Genomic DNA, 18008 nt, shown 5'->3' with positions numbered 1-18008 from the left:
CACGTAAAGCCGGTGTGCGTGCATTTTTAATGTATGTCCTTGTTAGGGGCGACCCTGTTTGTCTGTAACTCGTTGTTCCCTTTAACGATTCACATGAAAATGAGCCACAAACAGCGGCGTTACCGGTAACAGTAACGTTAAGGGTCGTAATAGCTATTTGTGTGCGCTCATTCGCACGCGCTCTCTCCCTCATTCATACACACACATCACTACAGTCGCCGCCGCACGCGCTCTCCGTCACATCTGTGTGAGAGGTTAGAAAGCTAGCTAACGCGGGTTCTTCTCTGTTGTTATAGAGTTAAAGCGGTGTTTTCTGGTGTTGTTATGTGTAGACGTGGTTGTCTTTGAATAAGGGATTATCTACATTTCCCCTCGGCTGACCGGGAGCCGCCATGGAATGCCGTGTTCTGTCCATACAGAGCCATGTAGTCCGGGGATACGTGGGCAACAAGAGCGCCTCTTTCCCGTTACAGGTAAATGCAAACTGCATACACTCATTATCGGACAGCGGGCGACACAACACCCGTCACGAACACGACCCTGTCTGAGATGCCAATTAACACAGTACGTTCCTGACTTCCTGTGTTTCTGTCTTCCAACTATCTTCTAGCAAAAAACAGAACAAATTTCTATACATTTTCTATAGATATACGTTAACGTTCTAGTAAGTTCACATAATTATAATTAATAACCTCTTCCAAGCTGTTATAATGTGCTTTTATTTGAAAGCGTTTGTCAATTAAAACTTCCATTTTACTATTCTGATCATTGCTATACAGACCATTCTAATATTCTAAATATAAAGGTTAACCCTTTATAAGACAGGTGTTGCGTAAAATGTTGTGTCCCTGGCGCATTTAGTTCCTCCTTTCACCAAATCCTCCGCCTCCCTGATGTACTTTCATGCGAAAAACGTTTATTAAGGTCACGCTAGTGGATGAACGCGTATCGGGGACCAAATGACATGAAAACCCGTCCTTCTCTTGCGGGTTCGAGGCACGACACCTGTCATTGAGGATGCCTGATAATTGAGTCATCATGATGTTCTGGGAGGTCTCGTTGTCCGTCACCTCAAAACCGACGCTTTTCATTCACCAAAGCAACGGAACAAATAGTACGATCAGAGTGGAGCTGAGCTAAATGACTGAAATGTCGACTGCTCTGTAGAAATCACGAGGGGACGTGTGTAAGCAATTTAAATACAAAAAATAGGATTTAATAACTATTGCATTATTGAAACATTAATATCAATCAGCATAAGGGAAGATGAACTTTACATGACATTCTAAACGTGGTACACCAACATAATGCTGTTAAGCATTTTTCAAAGATTGCATTTATTGCATATGCAATCATTTAGTCAGGATCATTTACTGTTCTTCATTTTGACATGTTTAGAGTTAGTTGTGAATTTTCTTACAATGTTGCAGCGTTCTACGTTTAACAGGGCTCACTCCAAGGTGCTGTTATCTGGTGTAAGGTACTTATCTTTATCAAGGTACACCAAGGTCCTTAAAACTATTCCTTCATACTCTTACAACAGTTTAATTCGACGGATATATTAGGGTGCAGACAGGAAAAAATAAGAAAAAAACTTGGAAATTGTAGAAGAATGTAAGACATTTTTTAGAAAAAACTTAGAAATTTTCAGTTTCAAAGGCCAAAACTTTTTCACTTTGGGAAATGTTCAGAGTTTCAAAACTCAAGAATTTTCAACTTTTTGGAAATGTTTTTTTTTATTTTTATTTTTTTAAAAAGATCTCTCTCTCTCTCTCTCGTTTGAGACTTTTGGAGCTTAGAAATTTGAGGGGGATTTTTCCTAGAAATTTTCTTAGAAAGCATTGCCTAGATGTGGAATGGTTTTGAGATTTTCAGCTGGATTTGACTTGGGGACTGAATACAAATGCACATAGACAGTAGCATAGTAATCGTAAAAACTGTCACACAGAATAAATTCTAGAGTGGTGGTCTCAAACTGCAGTTCTCGAGAACTGGTGTCCTGCAGCTTTTAGATGTCTCTCTGCTTCAACACACATGGATCCAATATTATCTCATTATCAGAACCTTGTAGATGCTAGTGAGAGAGTTTAGCCATTTAATTAAAGTGTATAGGAAAAGAGACAGAAGTTGAAGGACTCTGGCCCTTGAGGAATGCGGTTGAGGCCACTCATTTTGGGTGCACTGGTTGCAGTCTTCTGGCCGATCACTGATCCCTTGTCTGAAAAGTTGTTAAATTTAGCAACAAAGTACCTGAGTGAAGTTGGCTCACCTCACCTTCTTCAAATTAAATAAAGTTGACATCACACATTTCTGTTGGTTTGTGCAGCAATTTATTTATTTTTTTGCCATTATAAGTTGTGAAATTTTACAAAAAAAAGTTTCCAGAGGTTACCAGAGATCAGCCTGCTCTCCATTAACAAAATCAAACACTATTTATATTAACTACTTGTACTCTGTTTGTGTAACTAAAATGTTTGTCATTGAATACATTTGATTTTGTAAATGTGGAAGAGCTGATTGACTTTTGATGTCCTCTGCAAACATTTATTAATGTCTTTAAAATGATGGCAGCATAAATGAAAACATTTTTCGGAACAAACGTTTGACACTAATTTAATTTGAAGAAGGTTTGAGGGACCAACTTCACTCAGGTCCATTGGCGTAATTTCTCATTGATCTTAATGAGAAATTATGTAAATAATAATAATAAATAGACAAATTAGAGCTGATTTATCAGAAGGCTGAATTATCGAAAAATCCCTAGCTCACAACCTTTTCCAGTAGTTATGCTAGTGTTAGACATTTTTCAAGTTTCATTCTGTCTTTTTATATCTGAATAGTCTAATTTCAGTGGTTCAGTGATCTACTGTATTGGGCAGTCTGTATTAATTTGAGAAAGATCCAAACCTCAAAAAACAAACAAAAAAACCCTGAATGAACAAGTGATTGTTTTATTTTGAAGTCTTGCAAACTCTTCTAACTTTTGCTGTTGGCTCATTACCTACATAAACAGTAATAAAAGTCTTGCCTCAGGGCGTTTTTTTCCAGTGTCTTACAAAGAATCATAACAAGCGCCGTCTAAATGAGGCAATTGATACGATATGTGAGAGGACATTAAGGGTATTAGCTCCTTCTGGCAATGAGCGTTGCCATCATGTCTCCTTTACGACGTCCATTGTTGACAGTAGGATTACAGTAAGTGTCTGTGCATTAGTAATAATTATCCTGATGATACAGGCTCTTCGGTGGCTGGTGGAGGTCAGTGTGAGGAGCTTACAGTATGAGCTCCATCATGGTGCTCGTGGTGAGAAGTGGCCCGGGTTTATTTTTAGCCTGCGGCACACCAGGATTTATTTGGTGCTTCTCTTAATGGCTGTTCCGCTTTGATGCTTGTCATCAGAGTTCAGTGTAGTCAGTAATCTTTAAGCACTACGCCCTATTAAGGCTCATTTGTAACACCTTAATGGTAAAGTAATGCAGAGCAGCAGGGCTGGTCTCAGTACACAGCCTCAACTCAGACAGATCACAGTCAATGTACTCCTACTCTGCAAGCTCTACAACTCCACTATATGGATATTATAATCAAAATCCCCAATTCATTCTAAAAGAATCAGTTTCTATGTTACAACAATAGAACAACAAGCTATGTACAATGAGGATAATTTGCTTTATAATGTTTGAAAAGCTCCATTAGCTTATCTTATTAGCATTCTAAAGGGATTGGCCAATCAGGATCCCTTTTGCCCCTGATCCGAGTCATTGTCCCAATTAGTTCATTCACATTGAAGTTCTTGACACTGCAGGACATTCATTTAGACCCAGCAGGAGTTTATACAGGTCAACCTTAAATATATCTGGCTCCGAAAATTCAGATACGTTCCTAAAGCTCATGTTTTCTTGAGTGCTAGGTAGCACATGTTTATTATCGTAGGTGTCCACCGATAAATCGACTCAGATTTCCTTAATTATGGGTGATTGGCTGATCACCCATAATCAGGTGATTATGAAGCTGATTTTATATCCTGATAGTATCTACCTCCACAAAGGTATAAAAATCAGCCACTGTCCTCATCTGCTCTGCTGTGAGAGAGGTTTGACTGACTGACTGGACCACAGCCCATGTCTGCTTGATGCAGTTAACGATAGTCACACCACTGTTGCCAACTCAGTGCCTTCTTGCTATATTTAGCAACATTTCATATAAAAAAGAAATTGTAATTGGCCAAAATCGTAATCAGCAGGTTGGACTTTATAAAGATCGGTCTATCGGCGATCAGCCAGAAAACTGCAATCAGTTCAGCCTTGCATAATAGGGCTACTGGATTATGAAAAAACAATTATGAGGATTATTTTGGGCAATATTGATATCGTGAATATTTAAAATTGATTATTCATTAAGTTGGAAGAAAAAAGGTGCGTTGCGTGGTGTAGCAGTAGCACACTAACATCAGTATTTTAACATCGGTCCGGTTATGTTTATCTCTGTGTTGCCCTGCAACAGACTGTTGACCTGTCCAGGGTGACCCCGCCTCTCATCTGAAATGTCTCACTGGAGATAGGCACCAGCAACACTCCCAGCTCCACTAGGCACAAGGGTGAACAGAAATGGGATGGATGAATGGATGGTATCGGTCTGATAAATAAAATATATATTTCCATCTTTTTCTGGTGGAGAAGGTTGGTTATGTGACAGTGATGGTAGGACAGTAAAGGATTGTGGGGAGTTTAACTGAAGCAGAGAAGCAATGGTGTGGTTAGCAATTTGACACTGATATTGTGCTACATTTTTATATTGGTGTGTCTCTAATTAGGAACTTACACAAAGTTACAGTACAGTAATTATTTGAATGTTTTTTTAGTACAGACCGCATTAACAACCTGAATAGATCAATTTATACAATAGAAATGCAGTAATTTATTTAGGACAAAGGCAAGATAATTTCTGTATCCAACCTTGACTGTTAGGGACTGGTCAGTAGTGGCCTTACGCCTGTGTGATTCATTGGGAGTCGGGATGCAGACAAAGCGGGTCTGGCTTGTCTCTGTGAATGCTGTTTCTGGGGTACACCAATAAGTGCTGTCATGAGTCTTGTTAAGGAGGAAAGTTATTAGGTTAGCTTAAATTTTGGAAAAAGCATGGCTCTCCTTTTCCTCCTGTTAGCCGGGTCCCGAGCAGATGTCGTCACAGCTGGCAAGGAGACGGCGAGGCACAATGACGTCACAGATCACAGAGTTTAATTCAGACAAAAAGCAATCGACAACAAAGCTGCAGAGATACAGAGATATACATTTTATACAGACAAGGGGAAAACAAACAACACGAAACACAAGACAGACAAAAGGGCGCCCAACGTGGAGAAAAGATGGAAAAAACTCAAACTCTCGGGTGCGGACTTGGAATTATAAACTAAAAAGGTGTTTCCCTATTTAATATATGCAAAGAAGGCGGTCTGTCGTTCGACCACTCAGAGGCCTGTTACAGCCCCCCAGAGAACCCCGGAAACTCCCCTCATTACAGCTCAGATGTCTGGTTTTTATCTAAGTAAGAGGGCTGTCAAGAAAACTGGCTGGCATAAGGGTATGAGATCTTTCCAGGCACACGCAGAAAAAGGTGCATAATGGCTTGGAAGAAAATAAGTAATCTTGTAGTTTGATTAAAAGCTAATTAAATCGAACATGAATGAATAGTAAAATGAATACAAGTAATCACATAATAACCTTCTGAAATGTATTATCTGAAATGTGATCTGTAATGATTTCTGTAATGATTTAACTGTGGATTATGGTTGATGAATTATAATAAGTAAGAGATGTGATTGATTGTTAACTGAGGATCAAACTTGTGATAATGTGAAGTTGTAATCATTTGAAATTAATTCAAACAGGTTTAACAACAGATTTAATGTGTTTAATGAGTTATAATAAATAATAGTGAGTTATAGAAAAAGAGAGGAATACAGCACAGTCCGGAGACAGGAAATGTCGCAAGCAGTTCTGAACAGATGGCCAAAGCGCACAGGATGGGTGGTGTGTTGAGTTTGGCTGAAGCAACGGAGAAAGGGGAAGTACGGGACTTTCCACTACGGTCAGCAAAAATAGGTTGGGCAATGTGGGGACTTTTTCATGAGAGACAGCAGATGTGAAGCAAGTCACGTAGACCAAACCTCCCCATACACACACATGGTGGAGAGATGCATAAAAAGGGGCTGCAAGGAGGAACCGGTTGTTCCCAGTCCGGCAGCGCAGAAGGAGAGACAACTTGCAGAAGCAGATTGAGCCACGGACCGCACTTCAGAACCACGGGGGAGCTCGGACTTCACACCGCCAAGAAAGGACTGGGTTCCATCGCCCCATCCCTGGTTCTTCATTCGATCGTCGGTCTCGTCTCAGCCCAGCAATTTCAAACTCTGCAACAAGACTTGGAGGAAGGACAAAGGTCCCTCAGGGATGAGGAACTGGGTTTTGCAAAAGGATTCGGACCCGTTCTGCTTTGTTTCCTTTCTAAGGAGGATTTTTCCACACAAGGCAAAGACCTCTACCAAGGATGCTAGAAATTCCTGTTGCCAAAAGATCCACCAGCGTCTGGGTATGAGTTGAATCTGCTCATTGAAATTCCATTTCAGAACGTGCGACTTAAAGTTAGGGAAAAGAGACAGGGTAGTATGATTGTGCATGTAAATTTTATTACACTGTTTTTGAATTATAAACGATTGATTATTGATTTGTATGTCGCATATCCCTGCTTAAGCTTGCTTAATAAATTTATACTATAAAATTCTAATGAGGTTGGTGGACATTGGAATTAATAGAGTCATTTAACTTTTGTTCAGTTCTTTTAATTAAGGTAAAACTAATGTACATGATTCCAGTAAATAGGAGGCTTCATAATTTCCTTTGGTGAGAGTAAATAATGACCCTGGGACTTACATCTAAGTCACTAAACATAATCTAGCCGGTTCCAAGTGCAAGTTATGATTTAGAAAGTGGGCTACCGTTAACAGAAGTGGTTATTGGAATTACGCAGCTGTGAGGGCTACTCAGCTGATTGTTTCTTAACTGTAAAGGGTCATAACTTCTGGATTGGAGGTAGTTAGAGCTAGACGAATCACTTTCGCCACCAGTTTAAATAGATTATCTCTTATAGAGTACTTTTAGGGTAATACCCAGGTCTCAGAGATTTTCCGGACCTGTTAGACAGAGAACTGGCCGGTAGGCAGCCCTGGGTAGAAGTGAGGAGTGGGCGGGGCTGACTATTGCAGGATAACCTTCAGGGCGGACCACTTCGTGCCCATCGCTGCCTGATACGGGCAGATCCCTGACGCCAAACGTCCTAAGATGAGATTTCACAGACACCTCCGTACTCCCCACTCCCATTGGAATGCAAATTTTATTGCTCTGGTGTGTCAGCGGGGGAGGAAAAAACCCTGCTTCGGCCTGCTTCTTCAGCTGAATTCCCAAATGCTCAACAGAAAACTGTTCCAAATAAGAGTATTGTATATAACTGTTACACATGTCATAGATTAACTGTATTAAACACCAGAAAATAATCATTTACCTTTACAGTCTCCAAACGTTTACAGTAACACCAGAAAAAGTAGCTAGAATTGCAATTAATTTTAATAAAGAATAAAGTTGGCGGGTGGTCGTAAAATTTGCTCAAAATATTAATTTAGCTTGAAATGGAACACGCTAAATTGAAGGCAGTCTACTGAATTCTATCCTTCCATTGTTGATATCTGCTTATCGTTGAAGAGTCGGGGGCGGATCTCATCTGCTACAAGCAGTCACAGGGAAACTCAACCTATGGAAACATGGCAGTTTTGAAAAAAAAAGTTTTGCTCTGGGATTAGGATGATATTTCACAAAACTGCAATAGAAATTATTTTTTTGCATCACACGAGTGGAATCAACAGCTGGATGTTTCTACTGGCGGAAATGAATAAAGAGACGACAGGAAGTGGCAGGAGGATGATGGCAGCAGAGCTGCATGTTTTTTATTTTTTAATGACGCTTCGCATGAACAAACTTGTCTGATTTTAACTGTGTTTCTATTTAGTGGAAACACGGCAATTGTGAAATTGTGCTTTTTCGACATTGGAGTCATACTTGAGGTTCATTTTTATGTTGTGGTTCCAACTTTTAGTGCCGTGGCACATTGTTCTCTATTAATGTTCACCAGGAAATAATTTTACATGTGTAGACATATGTAATACAACTGTCCAAAAATATCCAAATGGTCTTCCTTGCCACAGATTATTGTCCACAGTGGTAAAAGTAAAAAAATTAGGTCAAATCTGGCACTGTGGGGAATTTTGATTAAAAAAACAAGTGACAGGTCAGTGAAGAGGCTGCTCAGCTTTCAGAGTAATGGCCGTGATTCAGCTGGTGTAAGAGAGAAGGGGAGGATGATGACTATGATGTCCGCGAGCGTGCTGGGCATTCCTCTCTCCGTGCTGTCATAATGGAGACGGCAGCGTGAGGAAGACACGCTCTGATTGGCCACCACAGGATTATTCCTGATGACGCGAAGATGAAGACAGAGCTGAGCTGCTGGGGATAAACTAAACAGAAAATCTGAGAAAGTAGAGATGATTCCCAGCATGGGTGACTCAACAGAGGTTTTTTGTTTCAATAGCTGATTGCTTATTTGTTTATTTCAAATATGTTCACACTTATACAACATGATGCATATTTATTTGTTTGAAAAGGAGGTAGGTAGAAGCATAAACTTATCTTGCTCTACACCGTTTGTTACAACTTCAATATTTGCATTATCAGTACAGATATTTACTTTTCAATGATTCTTGAGAAGAGGGACAAAACAGGTCCTATGGATAAAGCACAAAATTTGTATAAAATATACACAAAATATAATTTTTTCAAATATCTGACTAAACTAGGCCTGTTGCGATAAACGATAAATCGATTAATCGTACGATAAATTAAAACTATCAACGTCATTTCAATTATCGGCATTATCTCTCTTCCGGCCTTTTTCTCTTTCTGTTAATGACACCGAATGAAAAAAGGCTCAACTCCGGTGCTCTCCACTGACCCTCCTTCCTCATTTCCTTATTGTAAAGCCCAGCGCACACGACACGATCTTAGAGCTGTCGGCCGATTGTCGGCCCATTTTCAAAACCTGACAGACCACACATTAGCTGACAGAAATCCTAGGTATAAAGGTTCGATCGGGTTCGGTCCTGCCGTGTGGTGTCCAACAATGGGCACAAAATAATGGCTGCAAGTCCAGTGAACTAATTTTAAAACCAGGCATTAATCAATGCTTTACTACAATCTACCTGCAATGCATGTGGCTAGTGTCAGTCCTGACTGAATGAAAATCATTATAACCTATTTCCGTCACGTTAACGAAAAACAGCTGAAAAGTTACCGGGTTTATCAACTGTGGTAGCAATTTCGCTCCAACTCCTCCTCTTGTCATTTTTATAGTCTTTGCATGTTGAATAAACATTAATGTTGTTTCCACGTATCATCTCCAATGTCACCTGGACTTCGGGTTGCGCCGTGTCAGCTGTTTAGGATTCCCCGACGTAATTTCCCCTCAGAAAACATGGAGGAGAATCCGCGCTTTCTGATTGGCTGCCTGTCACATTCAACAAACTGCGTTAAGATCGCAGTCGGGGAAAACCTCTGATTTAGATCGGAGCGGCAACGATGATCTACCATAACACACCACACAATCTTAGAAAGACCAACGATCTAAGATTGTCATAAGGGGAAAAATAGGAGCAAAAATCATGTAGTGTGAACTATTGCATCAGGTAGTGATGTGCCCATCTTCTCTATTTACATCTAATTATTACTGAAGGGCAACATAATATACAGACTTCATAATCTGCAGTCTTTAGGTTGAATGCAGTATTTATTTCTACTTTGGCTTTATGTTGTTTAGTTTTATCAAGTACATTTTTTGTTCATGGAGACTGAGAATCCATTTTATTTTTGTTTTTGGTTGTTTTGTTTATTTTGTTTATCAGCTCCAGTGTTAAATATTCTTTTGAAAATAAAGTGTATCTATCTTTGGCAGGAAATCACATGCATTATTACGTCATTTCCATTAAATCAGTGTAAAAAGGTCTTCAGACAATATTATCGTTTATCGCAATAATTTTTTGAGACAATTAATTGCTCAGCAAAATTTGCTATCGTGACAGGCCTAGACTAAACTAACCTGGGCCATGTGAGAACAACAATGTATGTTTTCTTGGTGTTTGCTGAATATTTTTTATCTTAAACATTGTAGTAGGTGGATGGTTTCTTTAAAATCCCTTGTTCTGGAGCAGAACTCAATACATTATAATAGTTTAAAACAATTAAAAGAATACTAAGATATTATGTAATATATTATGACAATAAAGTATAAGTATTCAAATAAATAATTATAAAAGTATCAATAATTTGAATTAAAAATAATTTTTATATATTTTCTAACTCTGCAATGAACGTCTTAAAGTCACACATAGCCAGGCTATGTGGAAGTCTTGTCTCATTTATGCATGGCGTTCTCCAGACATCTGTCAGCAGCACAGAAAAGAGTGGCCACACACATGTGCTGAAAGGTGTAGTAGCACACTATGATGTACATCACACTATCAGTCCTAATTTCTGAAGATCAGGACAGCAATGGCTAGTAGGCAGTTACACGATCACCACAGAGCTGAAAAGTGGTCTTGTTTGATTGAAGTTCTTGGGTCATCTGCTAATTGGAACACAGACAGAAAAACAACCACAAAACAAACCACGTTTTAGGGACTGTAATCGGTATAATGATGAAAAAGTATCATAAATGTCTTACCTCAAGAATGTGAATGTCAGTCATATGACTGAGTCTCCTTTTTGTTATGGTCAATATTAAATATCTGATGGCAAACAGACCTAGATAAAAACTCAAACTAAATTAAGCTTTATTACAGTTTATTACAATTAGCTTCTGATTATAGTTTCCAATTTGGGAAGCTTTTAAAAGGCAACTACACACAATTATTTTTACTACATCTTGTGTTTAATCTGCTCTATTTGAATAATAAAAAACAATACCTAAACTGTTCAAACCTGAACTAGATTATTACACTGATAGTAAAATCATTTAAACCTTGTTTGTTATGTCTGAAACTTTTTTCTGATTTGTGAAATAAAGTGCCATATTAGGCTGCACAGTGGCGCAGTTGGTAGCACTGTTGCCTTGCACCAAGAAGGTCCTGGGTTCGATTCCCGGCCGGGGTCTTTCTGCATGGAGTTTGCATGTTCTCCCTGTGCATGCATGGGTTCTCTCCAGGTACTCCGGCTTCCTCCCACAGTCCAAAAACATGACTGTCAGGTTAATTGGTCTCTCTAAATTCTCCCTAAGTGTGAGTGTGTGTGTTCATGGTTGTTTGTCCTGTATGTCTCTGTGTTGCTCTGCGACAGACTGGCGACCTGTCCAGGGTGACCCCGCCTCACGTCCAGAACGTAGCTGGAGATCGGCACCAGCAACCCTCCCGACCCCATTAGGGACAAGGGTGAACAGAAAATGGATGGATGGATGGAAGTGCCATATTAGATTATTCTTCAAACTGGGACTACTTAAATTCACAAATCAAAAATAATGTTTGAAATATCCTGCAAACAGTTTGGAATAATCTAATATAGGCTTTAAGTCTAATTGCATTTAAGTTTTTAAATTACAGCAGATTAAACATCCTCAAGCTTAATATTAGGGAAATATTAGGCGGAATTGCCCTTTAGCCATTTCTGAATCAGAAGCTACGAATGAGAAGCCACCTTAGCTATGTAAAAAACACTGTAGCTACCAAAAACTCGTGTCGATATTATTTTTAAGCAATAGCTATTGTGGTTAATGACTGTTCAGAGCTCATATTCACAAGAGCAGCTCTTTAACCCATGGGGGGAAATTGGCATGTCATTACATGCTAACTTGCTTCAGAATTAGCTTATCTTACAAAGACAGACAACTGCAAATTAAGCTTACCTCTCAGTACCACAGTTGTAGGATCTATACACAAAAAAGGTCTTCCATCTTCATCCATGTCCAACCGAGATTAGAGAATTTGCCAAAAGTCAATCTTATAAAAAGTACAGTCGATAATCGCTTAGCTAGGCTGATCCAACTGAGTTAACGTTAATCAGTGCAGTTAAACAATCTCTGGCGTTGCCGTTAGTGATGTGCGGATTGATACTGAAATATCGATTCGTCTGATACCAGAACTTAAAATCTGTTGTCTCCTTCTCCATAAGTCCTTCTCAGATATTAACTAAACGATCACCACGACAAAAAAAATAAGAAAAAAAAGCTCAGTCTAATCCACAGTTCAGCCTTTCTTGTGAAAGTTTTACCTACAGCTTCATGTTTTTGTTCAGCACCTCACATGTTTGTTGAAAGTCACACGCTGGTGGTGCCCATCCAGCAGGATACCTTGCAGAAAGCACGCGCTGCGCTCTCAGGAGCATACAGATGTCCCTCCAAGGTCAAAGTTAATTTGGAGACTTGTTCTGGCTGGTAGGGACGGTGAGGTTTACAGGGGTGTTTCTTCTCTGAAAGTCACAGTGAATTGAAAAGAACAAAGAGCCCATTCATTCCGCCCGCTTTAGTCCAATTAAACAAAGCTCTTCAGATAGTGACAGACTGCGCATATGGATGAGCCGTGAGCCTGCCTCTTTCCACTCCGAAAAGACACCAAGTGTGTTTTTATTTTTCTTTATCTGCTCTGTAGATTTCTGCATGAATGTTACAGTTGGATTGTCATGTTTTTTTAAATCTCCCTTTCTTTTAGTTTGTTTCACAGAATTAGCTGTGCAGTAATATTCCTTTTTTCATCTAGAGTTGGTTCTCTCTTAGCACTTCCAGGGCACCAGGGTTTTCTGCGTATTCAGCTATAAATACCTACACATAAGTACTGCAAAAATTACAGACAGTGGGGTGATGGTGAAACTTTTAGAGGCTACAAAAGTAAATAATGACAAAGGGTTAAGGTTACATTTGGGTTTGTGATGCTAAAATGTCTCCAAACATTTTCTTATATCAACCTAGAAATGTTCATTACTGGAGACATTTTGTTTCTGCTCTGATTCTCTTCTTCTTGTGTCTTTGTGTCCAGGTTTTAGGGTTTGAGGTGGACTCCATCAACTCGGTGCAGTTCTCCAACCACACAGGTTCTGACCGTCTTTCTGAGGGAATGTTTTGGGAGTGTATGGTATAGATGGATTGTGTGGGTGTGTATGAGTCAGTCAGTGCTGCTGAAGTCGTAATGAGATTTTAGAGTATTAACAGAGGTGGCTGCTGCCACAGGGGGCCACCCTGAAGCTGGGGGGTGGAGAACAGGAAGGAGTGGAGTTTTTCAGGTCAGCGAACAATATTTCAACTCCATATTACTGATGTACTCTAACTCTCTCACATTTTTTGCCAATAAACAAAACACAATTTTTTGACATACATGCAACATGTTACATGTGGCAGAAAACTGTGGAGGTGGCACCTTTTAAGGTGAGGTGTAACAGTCACTATTTTTTCACTTCCAAAACTGATACCACTATCTGAGGTTTAGTGTTGGCCGATACCGGTCCGACACAGAGAAACATTGCTGTACTGACTGAAACTTTTTTTTTTTTCTAGACGCAGGCATAAATGAACTGAATTGCATATTTATTGATAACTCTGCACCAGTAACACACATTTAATACACCAATAGCTTCACAAGCTTGGCCAGTCATGTAAAAACAACAACTTTAATTTGTTCAGTCAGAGCAATTAGGAGTATAACAGCCAATGTTAAATATAAAGCAACTAAAACTGGCAAAAACAACCGGTTGACTATTTTTACATGTTTGACCAAGATAAACTGCAACAAGCCTTCTTTCAAATGGTTAAGAAAGTGTAAGAATTCTAAATATAATGTAAAGTAAATTATATTCACTCCTAGAATTAGACTGAAAGATCTGCCATTAAGGATTGGACACATTGTCACCGACACCTGATCTAGATGGGGTTTTTTTTTTCAATATTGGTATCAGTGCATCTCTAATGCCATAAACATGATTTGTTACCAGAAAAAATGAAGACATTTATATTATTAGTGAAACACAGTTAACTTATTTCTGTACAGTTCATCTTTAAAGACCTTGCGAATTATTTGTACCCTGCAGTGTCAATTTCACAGCTCCTGCTCAGAAGCCACCTGAGCTTGTGTATTTGTGGAGTTTTATGTACCTCTTTCATGTTTGAAGTCTTGGCAATTTGCATTTATTAGAGTTAAAATGTTAAAGGCTAGACTGGCATAATTCTAAATGTTCTCTGATATTTTGTTTTGACGTAATTTACAGAAAATATACATTGACAAGAGTCTCCAGGACCTGTTACTAATTGGAGAGTTTTTTCAATTTATTTTGTTGCACAAACACCAAATCCAGTATAAAAATCAGTAAATTGTTCTTTAAATACAAATACGGTAGTTAAAGAAAACTACCATACTCTTCCTTCCCTCCTCATGCTCTTCATTCATTCCTTCCTTGAATCCCTGTGTTATTACTCCTTACCTTCCTTGTATTTTTCATTCTTTCCTGGTGAACATTCTTGTATCCTTGTGCACCGCCTCCCTTCTATCATCAATTCCTTCCTTTCTTGTGTTCTTTCTTGTTCCCTTGAATCTATTCTAGTTTAATATTTTCTACCTCTCCTATTTCATATTTAAAGCCAGGAAGATATGGAAATATCTGCCATATATTTATACAGAGCTTTTCTTTTTTTTTTTTTTTAGCATTTTAAAAAAGTCTGTAAAGGTGGAACCTTGAGTCAGGAAAGGTCTAACTCATATTGTTGACTCAATTGTTGACTGCATGGTGTTTTTTATGATTGTGTATTCCTGTGTTTTAATGATATGAAGCACTTTGAACTGCCTTGTTGCTGAAACATGCTATACAAATTAATTTCATTGATTGAAATGTATAAAAAGTTATCCATACCAAAATATACATGTTTTTACACTTTGAAAAACTTTGGATAAAATAAATTACAATATTCTAATTACTTTGGGATTAAAAAGGTATTTTTAAAGTTGAATAAGTATAAAAATTCTGGAGGCTGATGTAGAGATGGAATACGCTTTTTTCCAAAACATAAAAACAAATATGATTTCAACAACATTTGAGCTACTTAATTGCATATTGCCACCGATGTACAAAGTGAAAGTCTTGACTCTTTAACAGGCATGCTTGTGGCAGGAATTGTGTTTAATTCCTCAGAAACTGACTGATGTATGATCGTTGGATGGCTCTGAGGGCTGTCTGCATCATCCTCTCTGTCTCTGTCACTTTACTTGTTTTGATCTAATTGCCAGTCCTTTGAATGAACAATCTGCACTGTGTGTTCTTGAACTGATAGGTGGCCTCAGCTGATGTTATTCATCCCAGCAGAACTAAAAGAATGAACCAGCAGTGGGCTAAGAAAACAAGTAGTTTGTTCAGCTGTTCCCTCACAGAAACACAAAGCATATACAGATTGTAAACGTCTTGTCCTTATTCCATAATCAAATGATCTCGTATAAGATTAGTCAAAAAATATCCAGATGTTTTTGAATTTCTTTAATCTTATCATACAAAGACTTTGATATTATCACTTTGCCAAAATCTGTTTTGCCAAGTGATTTTTTTTTCTTCCCCAAATCACTTTTGGCAAAAATTTAATTGGGCCATTATTTTTGGAAGGTAACAAAATAAATATAAATATAAGTGTTGGTCAAAAATAAACACTAACGCCAAGATACAATAAACATAATCCAGAATCCCCCCAAAATTTGCAGCCCTATTGTGATAATGATAAAAATGACAATTAAAAAACTACATATTACCTCTATTTTTTAATTGCATAGCACAGCATTCATAGTGCTACAAACATAAATGCTGATCTTGAAAGACATTCCTATTTGAAATAAGTTTCTTCAGAACGCCACTTACTTAATGAAGTGTGATTTACACCACTAAACTGCACATAGACATGTCATTAAATCTATTTCAATTTACTAATATTTTTATGCTGTTGTAGAAAAAAACAAAAGTAAAAACAGTAAAAATGACATTAACATAGTAGAATTAACATTTTAGTCAGGTTTTTTTTTTACATTAACTAATAAAATGTATCGCAGCAACAATGACAAGAAATACTTACCTATTGCTTCAGTTAAAACTTCTGTTGTCACCAGGAACGATGTTAGTAACGTAGCCTGGCGCAGGCTGAGAGTAAGCATAATTGTGTAGTGTTGCTATGTGGGTGAGCTCTAGGAATGAAGCAACCATATATAGAGATAAGTTTGTGGCTCCACTTCTCTGTTGTGGCCTCTCTTTATTTAGTTCATAATGACCATCAATCAACATAACTTATTTGGGATGATCTTGACTTGAGAATTAAACAGTCGATTGTATAAAGATTGGTTACACTACCTTTGCATGTTGTCAAGTTTATTTGTATAGCACATTTCAGCAGCGAGGCAGTTCAGTGCTTTACACCATAAAACAACATACAGTCACCAACTGTGAAAGAAGCACTGTTTTGTTAACAAATTAAAAGTAACAAAATAATGAAAACTGAAATTGAAAAAACATTTTTTACTGAAATTAATAACAGTTATTAAAACTGGAACTAACTGGAACTGTATTGTGTGTTTCTATAACTACCTAAACATACTTAAATTATAGATATACTTCATTTCTGTGTTTATGAAACTATTAGTCTTTTGAACTTGTGAGAAATAGATTTTAGTTTTCCCCACACAAGTATTCATCAAATGTCAGCAATTTGCAACACTCCATATTCCTCATGGTGGCATTTACGCTTCTTTATCTTCTGCTGAGTATTCTTTAGTCAATCGATATATACATAATCACTTTGATGATTTCTAGAATGTAGTAGGAATTCAAGGTCAAAGTAGGATAAAACTAAAACTACTACTTTAATAAAAACTAAGCTAAAACTAAACAATATTTAACTAATAAAACCCTACAGACACACTTTAAAAACTAATTGAAACTAACTGAACTAGACAAACAAAAAGTCACAATGAAATAAAACTAAAATGTAATGAATAGCCCAAAACTATTATAACGAATATGATTTCAATAACATTTGAGCTACTTAATTGCATATTGCCACCGATGTACAACGATGTTCTACTGAAATGTAATGTTCAGTAGAACATTACATTTCTGTCAAATGTAAAGTGTGTAAATCTGACGATTTTGATAATGGCATTTATCAAATGGCAGATAATAATCTGATGATTATAATAATCAAATATGTTGATCAGTTTTCCATATACTGCCAATCAAGGGCTCTGAACAGCTGGGTTGTTAACCTTGATTTTAAGGAATGCAGTGTGTCATGTGTACAAAGATGCATAACTTTCGATAAACGACCCTCCAGCATTGATTTTCAACATATCTGATACTGTAGCTTAGGTTACATTACTCATGATACACCATATAGACTCTCTGTCAGCACAGATGAAGATTCACTCACCACAGCATGCTAAATGCTTATAACAGCTCCAGCGGCAGGAATGCCCGACCTACTTTTGGATTAATTCATTTAATAACTATTTTAACATTTTGGAGCACTTTCAGACTGTATATAAAGGATTGTTCTTTCATCCCCAGACTGTCAATAAAGACGATGTCACAGTAAAACCACATCCTGACATAAGCATCCCAATACACATGTACTATAAGATAGCAACACAGGACAAATGTGGTTAAAATGTCAATACTAAAAATCTTAATCTTTTTTTATATTTCACAATCCAACTGTAGTGTTGATTTAAGCTTTCATGAACACACATCTTTGTATAGATGTTTCTAAGTTTGTTCACAAAGAGAGCACTGGATAGTGCGTGAAGGGGCATCAGCTTTCCATTTCTTCCTAAATTTGGTTTTTGGCACAAGTTCTGACAGGCCCTTGAAATCCAAAGCTTTAGAGTCATTTAGATCTGCTAAGTTTAAAA

General features: G+C 37.9%; 1 protein-coding gene across 2 annotated transcripts in view; it reads left to right on the top strand.

Moving 5' to 3' along the window:
- The first annotated feature begins 9 nt into the window (after nt 1-9).
- The window catches only part of LOC102232068 (pyridoxal kinase-like), a 29367-nt gene continuing 11368 nt past the window's right edge, over nt 10-18008 (top strand). The window contains exons 1-3 of one of the 2 annotated variants that reach the window (XM_023328050.1): nt 10-254; nt 333-473; nt 13119-13173. In XM_023328050.1, coding sequence (XP_023183818.1) covers nt 393-473; nt 13119-13173 — 136 coding nt within the window. In that variant the 5' untranslated portion in view covers nt 10-254; nt 333-392. Of the gene's footprint in view, nt 474-13118; nt 13174-18008 lie in introns of both variants that reach the window. The other variant, XM_023328051.1, reaches the window with a different exon arrangement.

This window comes from Xiphophorus maculatus, chromosome 22 (assembly GCF_002775205.1).
Source record: "Xiphophorus maculatus strain JP 163 A chromosome 22, X_maculatus-5.0-male, whole genome shotgun sequence".
Classification (NCBI taxonomy): Eukaryota; Metazoa; Chordata; class Actinopteri; order Cyprinodontiformes; family Poeciliidae; genus Xiphophorus; species Xiphophorus maculatus.
Note: the sequence above shows the minus strand (reverse complement) of the source record. Positions and strands in the feature narration are given on the sequence as shown.